This window comes from Thermobia domestica, chromosome 13 (assembly GCF_964235325.1).
Source record: "Thermobia domestica chromosome 13, izTheDome1.hap1.1, whole genome shotgun sequence".
NCBI lineage: Eukaryota > Metazoa > Arthropoda > Insecta > Zygentoma > Lepismatidae > Thermobia > Thermobia domestica.
The window spans coordinates 215,295,376-215,309,294 of NC_137466.1; the positions used below are offsets into that span (position 1 = coordinate 215,295,376).

Here is a 13,919-nt window from a genome sequence, read left to right on the forward strand (position 1 = left end):
TCTAATTAAATGAGTAAAACACTGAGAATAGTTCAGAGTAATACTAACTGAATCATACTGGTTCTTATCCAATGGTGTTATTCTAATTCTTTAACAACCGGTTCTGTATATAGGCTATAGGTTCTGTATATAGGTGGTGTGACGAAATTAGGTAGCACTGCGTATATCTTGGAAACAAATTATCCAAGATAGATGGTTATCAAAATGTGTTGGAACAGCCTTAATCCAACAATGATTCGACAATTGTTGATAATGATACGTATGCGTTTCAAATATAAATAGTCTTCATCACTACAGCCATGTGCTCCCAGTTCTCATTCTAGATATCTGAACATTTGAGATTAACAAATAAACGCTTATGCCTTGTTCCGAGAAATTATATGTTTAACTCTGTAGCTCTAATAATTTCTAAAAACAAAGATAGTTAAACTAAACTAGTTTACTGTTCCTGCATATAACTGGGTAAAATTTACTGTTATGTCTGGGTATCACATACGGTTCTGCAAACTCGAAATATTTTAACAACTTGTTCTAGCTAACCGGTGCGAACTGGCTGAATAGCACCACTGCTCTTACCGAAGAAAATGACTGAATTTGCCCGATGGATACATGGAAACAGTTAATACAAGCAGAGGAGAACACAGAACCAAAGTCAATACGAACAGCAAACACAGAATCAGATATACAACGAACACAAATATTCGAATATTAAACTAAACACATGGTCATTTATTGATGAATGCAACATACCTTTTACCAGAACAACTGCAGCAGTTGACTCGGCTCTGTGCCAAAAGAATCAATCATTCTAGAATAAAAGTTGCACTTCTTATCTTTGGGCCCATAAACATATAGTCCTGAAGGTTAAACCACACATCTGTTATGGTTAGTTTTAGCCACGTCTTTATGATTCACGCGCTACTATGGTTTGGTTGAGCACGTTGTAGTCTGAGAAATAAAGGCTATCTTTCTCACAGTAGATACAGAATAACACGTTACGATGGTAAGAAATCACGTTCTTGAACGCTATTAGCATGTTAGAAATCATTGTTTGCATAGGTCTACTTAATATACCAACCTTGTAGCCTCAGCGTCTACATTGAATAGATGGGAATGCACAAAGTTTATTAGTAGTAGCATTATTAAGTGAATATGATGACATTGTAGGACATTAGCCTGAGATATTTGGGAATGAAACTGGACAATTCCCGACAACGCTGGTTCTTATCGTAAAACCTTAGGTCTAAACCAGCAATAAGTGAACCGAAATATAATAGAAATATTATCTGGCTAAACTACACTTTTAGACTTTCTGATGAATACATTTTGTTACATGTTGAGGTGAAGTACAGCGAGGATGCATTGGTATCAAATCAATTGGATCAAGCACAAATTGTGCAAATTCCCCTGTTTTTTGAAACAACTGCAATGGATGTTTGGTCTATTTTTACACATTTGGAAATAACTCAAAATTGACTATTGTCACCGCACCGTAGTGATCAAACCCGGATGATGTACACACAATAATATAGCATCCGTTAGCATTTTGATGTATTTATTTGTATAATTTTGTGCAAGGCTTTCCAAATCATTGATTTTGTCAACAAAATTCTCAGTTAACTTCAAATGCTTTTAGAAGAAAATGAATTTACATTATAATATGGAGTTATTCTAATGGATTAAGGATTATACTTATATAGATAATATGAAGCGGTTTTAAACAAAAACAAAAACAAAAACAAAAAAATGTGAAGTACAGTTTCAGTTCTTAGTTTATTCTTTTTAATAAACATAAAATCGAGAAAATAAAGTAAATGCACCAGTATTAACGCCCATTATGTCAAGTTACATTAAACGTGGTTTTGGTGATGAATCAGGTCTCTTTAGAAGGTTACTGATATTTACTGGATGATGTCAAAACCTCGATACCGCTTTAGGAAAATGTAATAATTTATTATTATTTGACGTGTAAAATATTACTATATTTAGTCAGTCAGATAGTGTGGATATGTTCTTTCTGCTGAAGTTGATTGTTGTTAGAATATAATTTTAGTTAAGGTTTATCTTTAGAAGTTTCTTCCCAGCAATATTGGCTTCAGCTTCTGTCTCGCCTGTAATTGACACGCAGACATTTTTAATTTTGCAGAGTTTTTTCGGCTTTCTTTTCTGTTCAGCTTTTTAAATTTTTTTAAGATAGGCAAATAAGTACATGGAATTATTTTAATGGATAATTTTTGAAACAGAAACACTTCCTCTTGCATTTTATTCTTGTTTTTCCGGTCAAGTGAACCAATCTTGACAACGTATGACTTTTTCTGTAATCAATTTCGGTTTAAAGATTAATATTCTGCCCTAAACTTCTGTTGTTTCTGTTTATGATATTGTGTCAATTTTTGTTTAAGTTGTCGTTGTCCAAATTTAGTGCTGGTGTTTTTACTTTCTTTCAAAATCAATTCTTTCAATATTAATATTTTGCGTTGTAAATCCAGAACATTTTCATACATTTTACTAATCCTTAAATTACCTGATATGGGTTTTAATTATGGTTCGTATGTTTTCCTTTCTTTTTTTCTCCATTCCTATGTAATTTCCTGTGTATTGACAAATGCCTTTGTACATTTTAGAACCCATATTCTTCTCCGTGTAATATTATATCTTCATTTTACTAATTTTAGTTACAGTAACTTGTATCTGAGTCTCTAAGTCTTGTGTCTAAGTGTCTCATCTACACTATGTCTAATAAATAACACACGATGAGAAGTTTTAGTACATTGTGTCTAATAAATAACACATGAGGAAAAGTTTTAGTACACTGTATCTAATAAATAACACACGAGAAAAAGTTTTAGTACATTGTGTCTAATAAATAATACACGAGGAGAAGTTTTAGTACACTGTATCTAATAAATAACACATGAGGAGAAGTTTTAGTACACTGTGTCTAAGAAATAACACACGAGGAGAAGTTTTAGTACACTGTATCTAATAAATAACACACGAGGAGAAGTTTTAGTACACTGTATCTAATAAATAACACACGAGGAGAAGTTTTAGTACACTGTACCTAATAAATAACACACGAGGAGAAGTTTTAGTACACTGTGTCTAATAAATAACACACGAGGAAAAGTTTTAGTACAATGTATCTAATAAATAACACACGATGAGAAGTTTTAGTACACTGTGTCTAATAAATAACACACGAGGAAAAGTTTTAGTACACTGTGTCTAAGAAATACACAGTGAGGAAGGTTAAAACGATTTATTCTTTCCACAGCTATTATTGAAGAAAATGAACTTCCGTCACCTGTAGCGGTAATCGACCAGAAAAGCCAGGAACAAATATTACATTGCTTGAAGAGTGAAGAGTGTGTTCAGAGTGAGGTAAGATGATTTTAACGTAAATTGTTTCTTCATCTTTAACTGGAATGAAGGCACGTCCAGGGATTTTAACTTGCAAATCTCTCATTCTAGAATCCTTGTACTATCTAGTTTTCGGCTGTCTCCTGAAGTCTTGGCACGGTGGTTTAAAAATTAGGAAAACCTATAATTAAAACATTAAGTTATAAAAGGGGACAAGCTTAGAGGGGCCGAGTAGTGTCTTGCTCAGTGAAGCGTTGGGGTATCTATTGTCAACTGATATCTGGTTAAAAATTGAAGGTACAACATAAACATTATAAGGAATGAAAAAAGATGTTAGTTGATGATGGGTTATCAAGCACCCCATTATACAAGATATTCTTGCGATACTCTGTCTTAATGAAATTGTCCCTTGTTATTCTTTGATGCTTTAATCGTTTTTCTGTTTTCAAGGACCAAGATGTCAGGGGAGAGTCGAAAGGTAAACAGGGTAAGAGTTCTGTAGGAATTAGAATCAGGCATAAACGATATATTTCCCAATCCTTAAAATTTCTTGACGTTTGACAGCAGATGGACTATGAAAAATGTTTTAAGTATTAATTATGAAGCACGAAAGGAATTTATCCGGATTTGAAACAAATAAATCGTCACGAAACAAACAAACATAAACAGTTAAAATATGTGTAATTAATAATCAATCTTAACAAATATTTGAGTGTGAATTTTAAATTTTGCTACTACCTAAAAAAAAAGAAAGAAAAAAAAACGTATTGAATCTGCACTTTTCCATTACGCTTATGGGAATGATTCGAATTTAAAATTATTATAAATTTGTTTTCATTGTTGAAGTGTGAATATTGAATACTGTTAAGTATTCTATTTTTGTACAATATAATATATGTTAAAATCATAATGTACTATAGTTTTTTGATTTGTGTATATATATATATATTTAATACAGTACGCCATAAACTAATCACTACTAACATGTATTTTGAAATTTTACAAAACTGAAACAGACGGTATTAGGTGTCTGTTGTAATACAAAAATTAATAAATTAATTATAATAAAATATAAAGATCACAATACATAAAGAGTTGCAATTAAAAACAGTGCTTTATCTTATTATATGAAATATCATGTCATTTAAATGTGAAATTTATATTTTGCAAATGATGACTTGAATTTGTATACCAGTCATAAGGTGTAAATTTTAAACTTATTAATTCAAAATGAAACAGAGCAGAGCTTTTGGAACTGCTCAGTAACAGTATGTAGTATAAATAGCAGAACTATACATATGAGAAAAAGTCACCAGGAATGATAAATGATCACCAATGTATCAAATTATAGAAAAGAACGTTCTCTTTATTATACGATACGGTGGATTTAATGCAAATGGACACTAAACATAAAATTAGTTTTTGTTAAACAGATAATCTTTACTTTCCATTAGAATGTTTTAAAATTGATATGTATAATATATTATTTCTTTCTGAAATATAATTTCACATGTTATTTTCATTTATAATGATTCTGGTTTGAAGTATTGTATAAGTTTTTTTCCCCTGAAGAAATTCAATATTGAATGGGAAATTTCCGTGCACTAAAAGAATAATCGTGATAATATATTTTCAGATAGTGTTACTCGATAAAAGACAAAAGTTAGAATTCAGTCTCAAAGATATAGAAAAGGAGAGAAGAAAAAAATAACGAGAATACGTAATAAATTATGTTAAAATTTCAATATTTTAAAAGTTATTAACTCGCATGAAAAAATTACGAACTCAGAGCTACGTTATGTCTTTTTTAGAAATAAATAGTCTAAGTGGTATATTTTCTTTTGAAAATAAATATGTATATATTATTCCAGTATTTATATCAGAAAATGTATAATTCAGACTATGGTTGAAAAATATATGTTTGTAGATTTTCCGTTTATTCAAATAGCTGATGGGATAAAGTTTTTTCCTAATATTTTTTTCCAAATTTGAAATTTTTCGAAATTTTTGACTAAAACTGCTGCTACTCTTCGAAATAGTGAACACATTGTTTTCCTTTGCTTTTTTTAAATGTTTATTAAGAATATAGGCATTTTCGATAAGAATAGAAGTTTAGATAAGAATAGAAGTTCTTTTAAAACAAATTTACTTAGTTTAAATAATTACGAAAAAAGTCATTTGTCACATAGAATAAAATTACTTTCAAGTAAATTTGTTTTCATGTTGACTTATTTTAATTCCTTAAATTTTCCGAGATAATTTCAAAGCTTTAGTCACCCCCATTGGGATTAGTATATCTTCATTGTATTAGTGAGCCTTCTGAGCGTTGGGCTTATTGTGTGTAAGAGAGGTAAGATTCATACAGAGATCAAGGTAAGGTAAGATTTAAATTTTTAGTAGAATTTCTTCTACCTAAATAATTCAATATCAAATTTAAAATTTATTAGTAGTTTTATCTTGATAATCATGTACTCCAGATTTATCAGCGATTCTCAAGATATTTTTTAAACAATATATCCCACATTGGTATACCTAATTATATTAATGCTGAGAAATACAGGGAGGTCAAAATGATGGACCCGATTTCAGAAAATTATTCTGTGAAATCTAATTAATGTGTGTTATTGTGAAACATGTGCTTCGAGAGATTAACTTTCGAAATTTAGTTTCCACGTAGTGTTTCCACTTTCTACCGCTAAGGGTCAGCAGCGATCAGTTAAGGAAAATGGCGTTGACTGGAGAACGGTGATCTTTTTGTATGCTTGATTATCATGCAAACAAGTCTGTAAGTAGTGCGCAACGGCATTTTAGTACCAAACATCGGAGAGACCTACCTACGGAGATCATTCGTAAATGGTATAAACATTTCTGAGATTTGAGCTATATTTGCAAACGAAAATCGAATGGCTGTCTGTCGACGTTGAAGGTAGGTTTAGCAGGAGGTAGACTACCGGCTTAACGTATGCCGTGTTACGCGAGGTACTCACATAGAAGACGATATGTTTAAAGAACACTTTGACAGTTTACTTTTCTCACAATAATATATGTTTGTTAGATTTCACAGAATAAATTTTTGAAATCAGGTCCATCATTTTGACTTGTCATGGAGTTTGCAGTTCACATTTGTCATTAGTTATCTAATTTGAACATGGCAAAAGGAATTGCTTTAAGAAAGGGAAAATGCACACGTCAGAGATGTTGGATTTTCTTAAGAATGATTTTTATATTTATAGTTATAGGAAGACAAAATTACAAGAACTTCTCTGTCATTTTCTCCGTATTTATCTACCTGTGCATCTATTTTAGTGTGAGTGATAATTTTTGTGTGTTTCCGTGACCATTGACGTGTTTTATAATCTTCACTTCTTTAACTGTGAACTTATAAGCTATCAAGAACAAAAATTTGTCTTGTTCTTTTTAGGGTAAAATTTCTTCTAGTTGTCTCTTTTTAGGATAAAATTTCTTCTGAATTTTAGTTCCTTTTTAATAGTGCTCTTTCGTGGCTTTCTTAGAAGATGGTCGTCACAGAATCTATCTACACTACATACTGTGTCGATCATATTTGTTGTTGTCCTGTTTTAAGTGTTTTAACTTAACAATATCAATACTTAAAAAACAAAATTGTTACAACAAGATCGTGTGTTCTTGAGTTCTGTTTTATGACTTAGGATATATTAATGATGAGAAATAGTTACATGTAGAAAGAAGTATTAACACAATAGATACAGTAATGCAAGAAGAATTGTATTAAATTTACAATAAAAGCAAAGACCATGTCAACTCTCTTTCTAGTACTTAGCATTTTTAAAATGTGTTCCGTGCGTTATTTCTCTAAAGAAGTGATTTAACCACACGTAAGAAAGCATGGTAGTTTCGCCCAAAATCAAATAATTATCCGACTCTTTTAAGTGAGTAATTTCATTTCTAACGGCCGTACATATGAAATTACATCTACAATGTGTCTGTATTTTTGAACATCATCATACCAACCTGAATGTATATAAGCTAAATAAACTGCCGCATCAAGTGGCAATGAATATATGTTGAGTTTCAAAAAATAACTCCGTAGTGAATGGTAAGACAGCAAATGGCAACAATGTGACACGCGCCACCTTTATTGCGCAGTACATATTTCTCTTGAGTTAGAGGTCAAAGTTAGACTCGTTGATGTTTGTGTTGAAATCTGCATAGTAGAACATACATATACACAAAGACGAAAGTGTATATACTTCAATACTTCTCTCATAATAACAAGTACCTACACCTACTGGGGAGATTTTTTTGACCACTTAATATCAAAAAGATTCTCCCTGGCCGCAGCGACTAGTAAACGAATTACAATTCAGTAAAAAATTCCTTACTGTTTTTATCATGTTAGTTTCCCCATTCAGGCATCATTTTCTCATACACGTAATAACATTGAAAAGCCTGGGTATTCTTATGTCCTCACGCAGTTTCTAATATTAGTTCTCCAGTTTTCTTTTGCATAATCCAAGCTTGACTCGATATTTCTCTGTTGATGCTGTTTCGGAAACCCCGCCAATGATAACGGAATTTGAAATGGTATCACCGTTAGGACAGAGTTTTGATGTATGTTGTATGATTAATGGCCGTCTAGTATTTTAAGCTCTCAACACCATTATCTTCCTTTCGGATAATGTCTACCTTCCGTTCGTGACGTATTTGTTTAATGGTCTTGAGAATCGCTGTATGGTTTTTAACAAGTATGTGTGCTATATATGTTGGTGGAGGGATACTTAACCAATTAGTAACTGTAACTTACTAGATGAAGTTTTAGAAGTTTCTGGTAAGTGCATGAATTCCAGGTAACTTGCATCATCTAATCATCCTTTTCAGTAAGAAATGTGACTAGTGAAGTTAGCATGGCATGTACCTAGGTATACTTCATTTGCTTTTATTTGAGTTTCTCACATCAAAATAAACTAAGCAGGTGTGTGTGTTTTTAGAAAGCGAATTACGGAAATGCAGAGTTGTCAAACTTATAATTGTTGTGTAAGTAAGTGAAAGGACAAAGATGTTGCGCTGAATTGTGAAACTTAGCTATTCTTGAACATTTTCTTCATGCATTTCGCTAACAGTATGCCTATGTCACTTTATGTAGTGGAGCGAAAAGTTCAACTTTATTTCCATATAGTACAGTTACTACTGTTTCTATTAACACATATGTTTAACGTATAGATTGTAGCTAAAATCATAAATCAAAAATGATTTTCGGAATTCACGTAAAGCTGCTATATTTAAAGAGATTTTTTAACGTTCATTAAGATGGCGCTCGCAATTTCTTGTAAATATTGTTAGCAAGTGAGAGTGCTCCAACACTGCCACACTTCAGGACATATTCGTGACTCTTTACGTACAGAACCAGTGACTCATCTACAGTAATGGTTTCAGACTAATATTCTCGGCAGAGAAAAGTGGACTATGTTCATAAGATTTAGTTGGATTCATTTAAATCTAAGGTCCCTTTACGGTACAATGGAACCTGAGTTTTTAAAGTAGGATCACAGCCACTACTTAAATTTATATCTGAGACAAGTACTTTCACCGGATATCAAACTTAGTACCACGTCCACAAAAAATGGCACATGCAGCTACTAAGGCACGAGGACGCACTAAATAAATAGGATATCTTTGGACGAGAAAGTTTATGATTATGGCGACAGATTTTTTCTGAGCTTCCTCTAATAAGTCATTATTGGTCACTTACACTAGACATTTAACTTAATGCACGATTAATCCAGACGTGTTTGTATTTAGTGATTCTTTTCTCTTCAAAGTGGCACATGTTGAATCTTGTCCATTATTTGTAAAGTAAAAACGGTGATATGACACATCGAAGAAATTTAGTTATCGTTTTTAAATATATTTAAAATGGTATTTCAGATAACCTTAGTGAAATGTAACGTACTGTAATTTACCTATCTCACAAATTGTCGATTTGAGTGGTCGTGATAGTGATACTGAAGAACAACGGTACTTATCTTTTACGATCCATGTAGAGACCAAGAACTGTTTCACAGTCAGCAGTGGAGAAATTGATATTGGAATATCAGGCTAGTTTATAGTGGGCTATCAGTGTATAGTAGACAAGACTTACTACAAGTACTTTCTTCATTAAGGGGCACATCCGAAAGAGAATCCTAGCTGCTAAGGCTAATGACTATAATTTTGAATTAACGTTCTATTCCGTGAAAACAGAAGATATCATGTGATATTTATTTATTTTTTTAAAATAAAATAAGACAAAATCTCACCAAAGCATATACTATCTAATAAATAATAGCGTTACAGTTTCGGCAAAATATTTTTGCCTTCACATTGTGAAATACAGTTTCTAAGACTACGGCTTATATATATCTCAGAAAATGAGATGAGGTCACATCTAGGAACCAATAAGATCCGCCCTTTCATTTTTAACGATTTTTAATTGATTACATATTTGCAACATTTAATGATATAACTTTCACTTTGAGAACTTTAAACTTTTAATTGGCTATCTGATATTCAATACATGTGTGTTACCTCTTCTTTCTTTTCTGTTTTATCCAATATCTTTCTCCATACATCATGTATATTTAATCCACTATTCCAGTTCATAAGTTTATCGCTTTCTTCCTTTCGTATCCATTCCACTTCTTTCCATTTTCTTAAAATGCTTCTCTCTCTTTTCAGCCCCTCTGCACCATCTCCGTTTATTTCATGTACGCTATTATTAATTAGATAATATATGCTTATGTCAGATTTTGTCTTCTATTTTATACAGGAAGTTTCAAAGCTACAGTGAATAGTATTATTTTTTATATATACATATATAGATAAAACAGCACAAATTCAATAATAGAATTTCTAGAACGTTTCTCTTTAAAAAATATTTTAGAAAGTAAATTGAGTCGTCCAGTTTCAAAACGGTTCTTGTCCATTTACAGGAAATCCCAGAAAACTTAGAAAAAATATAGGATTTGCGTGTTTTATAAAAATAGGAATACTTCAGCGTGTTCATGTGAAACACTTGAACTTCCTCAAATATTTCCAGTTCTACAAAACGCGTCAATCCTACAGTTTCTTTCGATTTTCTGGGATTTCATATAAATTTAAAAGAGCCGTTTCGGAACTGGAAGACTCATACGTAGAAATTTGAATTAATTTAGTTAAAGTATCTCAAAACACTACATTGTTTAAATAATAAAGTATATATTATTTGTAATTATTTGGGGCTTTTAGTGTTTCAATCAAAAATGTTATACAAGAATTGATATTTTAAAATATTTAGAGAAATGCCTATAAAATGAGGCTGGAATCGTGAGGAGTCATTATTCAATTGCTCCTAATAACATCTAGAATCAGTTTCCAATATTACATAAAAAAGAAAGTATATAGCACAAATCTGCTGTTGTTATCCATTTGAGTATTGGCTACTTCAAGAAGGAAAATTCTTTTAATGCATACAAATTTTACTACTGAGTATGTACTAAGTGCTGAGTCCAGAGCTTTTTCACCAGTTTCTATTATTCAGCTTGTTTTATTTTTTAAAGCGTGCTCTGTGTTTGTGAAGTGACATGTAAAAGCGGAAAAGAAAAATGTTCGGAAAAATTAAATAATTTACCTTTATATGTTGTTTAATAGTCACAGAAGTTAATTGCAATTTTATCCTTATTTAAATTCAGTAGATTTGTATTTTGGTTTTGTACTCAACTTCGCAGTCAAAATACCACAAAAGGTACATTTAAAAAAAAATAACTAATGCTATCGTTAACCGCAAGGTGTTTTCTTTTTTTGTGATGGTAGTAATACCAATTTATCTACTTTTGCTTAGACTGGGATCTCGACCGTTACTGAAAGAAATGAAAAAGTGTAATGATAGTAATGGGAAAGGAGTTAAAGTTGGTATTTCAATTTCTTTTCCTTAAGGATTTGTGACTGAAATGAATCTCTGTGGTACCGTGCAGTCATACCTTGCTGAATGTGAATATGTAAACAAATAACGTACAGTCAGGGGGCGTGTTGCCAGGGGAGCAGCTGCTACTCCTTTTTAGATTGGGGAGACAGACTTTTTATCTATGAGAGATGGATTTTGCAGGAGGACGAGACAGTAAGTTGAAAAAGGATGAAGCGAAAGAGTGAGCCAGTGCAGGTATTTATGTTCTTTCACCTGTTCATATCCAAATTTTGAAAACGCCACTGTTCACAATTTATGTTTTGTCCATCATGCTCCTTTAAAACGTCCAAGATATTTTAAAATCAGGTGTTACGCTTTAATGTGTTCCAACGCAAGATTATTTTTTCACGCTTGGTAACAGATTTTAGTTCTTGTTTACGTGCTGTTGGGAATCAGATGGGAAAATATAGCATTGCTTACATATGTGAGTGAGTATCTAAACCTTTGCAGTTTTTCTGCAGTTACTTCAGTAGACAATAAAACTAAAAGGCAAGTTTCCATGATGAAATAACTCCAAATTACTGACAGCAGAAGTAAATTGGAATTGTGCGTGAAGGATCTTTGTTGTATATGTAAAATTGACTTGAGTTCTCGAAACGGGAGTACTTAGTGCAGTTAAGTGAAATAATACATTTTGAGGTATGCCTGCATATGGGTACTCAGAGAAATGGATGAATTAAAAACAAACAACTATATATATATATATGTTCGCATATATAAAGTGAGAACATGATTTTGGTAATACATTAAACGTTTTTAGTTTTATTACTAACTTCGAACATAGATAATATATTTTCAACATTTTTTGACATAAAAGTAACAAAAGTTAAAATCAGATTTAACTTACATTTCTAAGATAGCTGTTGCGGAGATATGTATCATACAAATAAACGGTCTTTCGGTCTTTTATTCGTACCTATTGTTGGAGATATTTATAACACAAATAAACGTTCTTTCGATCTTTTATCTGCAGCTGTTGTGTAGATACTTATTGTACAGTCAACGACAAAAGTTCTTTCCATTTGGTAAAGTTTATTTTGGGAATAACAGTGGTATGGCTGGAACATACAGAAAATCATATTCTTTTTACTTTACTGAAAACTGTACTCAAAAAGTCCGTCCATTCTGAAGTTATTTACGAAACTAGTTTCATCAAACGGAAAGAATTTTTGTCGCTGACTGTACGTATAAACGTTTTTTTTCAATCTTTTATCCGTAGCTGTTATAGAAATATTTTTCATCCAAATAAACTTTTTTTTTTTAATTTCTTATCCGGAGCTGTTTAACTACTTATATTTTTATGACGTAATTTACAAAATTACTTCTACAAATTTCAGATAAATCTTAAAGCGTATTGTATTTAAGATTTTTTTCTGAGAAAGGTTCATATCATAAATGCAGCTTATGCATGATTTATTTTGTTGATATCTATTTAATTATTTCTGATGGAAATGATCATGCAGTGTTTGCCTGAGTGTGACAGCAAAGTTGATGACAATATGTTGACGATGATTGTTTCAGAAATATTTATAAATGCTGTAGATTAGTTGTTGCTCGTCAAGTTTCATGTTAAATTTTGAAAAGTGATTGTGATATAGAGAACGGAAATAAAGGTGTATTCTCCATGTTTTAGATTGTAAATTTATATACGTTTTTATTTAACTCACTGTCTTGATTAATTCTTACATGTATACTTTCCTCTGTTTGTTTTTCTTCGCGAGGTGTGAATGGACATGCATGTCGAGTGATATGCCTGCTAAAAAATTAGTAATCTGTAGCAACATATAAGCAAGATGTTACATTTTGATTTGTTTTTCTTTTTAAATGTGAAAAGAAAATATTTCTGACTTCAATTGCATCTAATAAGTAGAGATTAACCTTTTACTCTTAGTTTGTAATAGAAGAATCTGACTAGAATTTGAATGTTCCTGTTGTTCCCTTAGAGAAGTATAAAATATATTTCTATATATTTATGAAATACATAGAGACTTCTAGCTGTGTGTTCTATTCAAGACGTGCGGCTCTCTTTTGTTGCTGAATGATTGATTTCAGTCCAACAATTTCACAAAAGCAATAATTACCATACTTTCAGTACACAGTAAATGTGGTGCAACTACTTATGATAGTTAATATATTTGTTGTTACTACTTGCAGGAAGGTTTTTGTGCTGTGGTATCAATGCATGATGGAATAGTGATGTATACAACATCCGGCATAACAGATGTACTTGGGTTTCCAAACGACATGTGGCTGGGGCGGAGTTTCATAGATTTTGTTCACCCAAAGGATCGAATTGGTTTTGCAAGTCATATTACCTCTGGTGTGACCATGCCTTTAGGAAAAACCGCAAAAGGTGAACAACAATAATTAATTTTCTTATTCTGAAAGCATACTTATTGTTGTTATATGATATGTAGTACAGAACAATTACCAAAGGTTTTCCGTATGTTTATATCATGTAGAATCATACGAAATTTTAAAAGTGATAGATAGATGCAATTTGCACAAATTTAGATTATTAAACAAATTCGTACATATAATTGGGACTTACAAAAGTATTTATACATATTGCTTTTGCATATTTGTTTTGTTTCAGTAT

The 13,919-nt window shown here is 31.6% G+C and overlaps 1 protein-coding gene across 14 annotated transcripts in view; it reads left to right on the forward strand.

Annotated features, from left to right (window-relative positions):
• Positions 1-13,919, forward strand: part of LOC145669012 (period circadian protein-like) — a 147,636-nt gene that overhangs the window by 67,276 nt on the left and 66,441 nt on the right. For all 14 annotated transcript variants that reach the window (XR_014128128.1, XR_014128126.1, XR_014128127.1 and 11 more), the window contains exons 5-6: positions 3,278-3,384; positions 13,475-13,673. Coding sequence is in view for 11 of the 14 variants with exons in the window: in XM_081737342.1 (XP_081593468.1) it covers positions 3,278-3,384; positions 13,475-13,673 (306 nt within the window). In the remaining 3 variants the exon portion in view is untranslated. The remainder of the gene's footprint in view (positions 1-3,277; positions 3,385-13,474; positions 13,674-13,919) is intronic.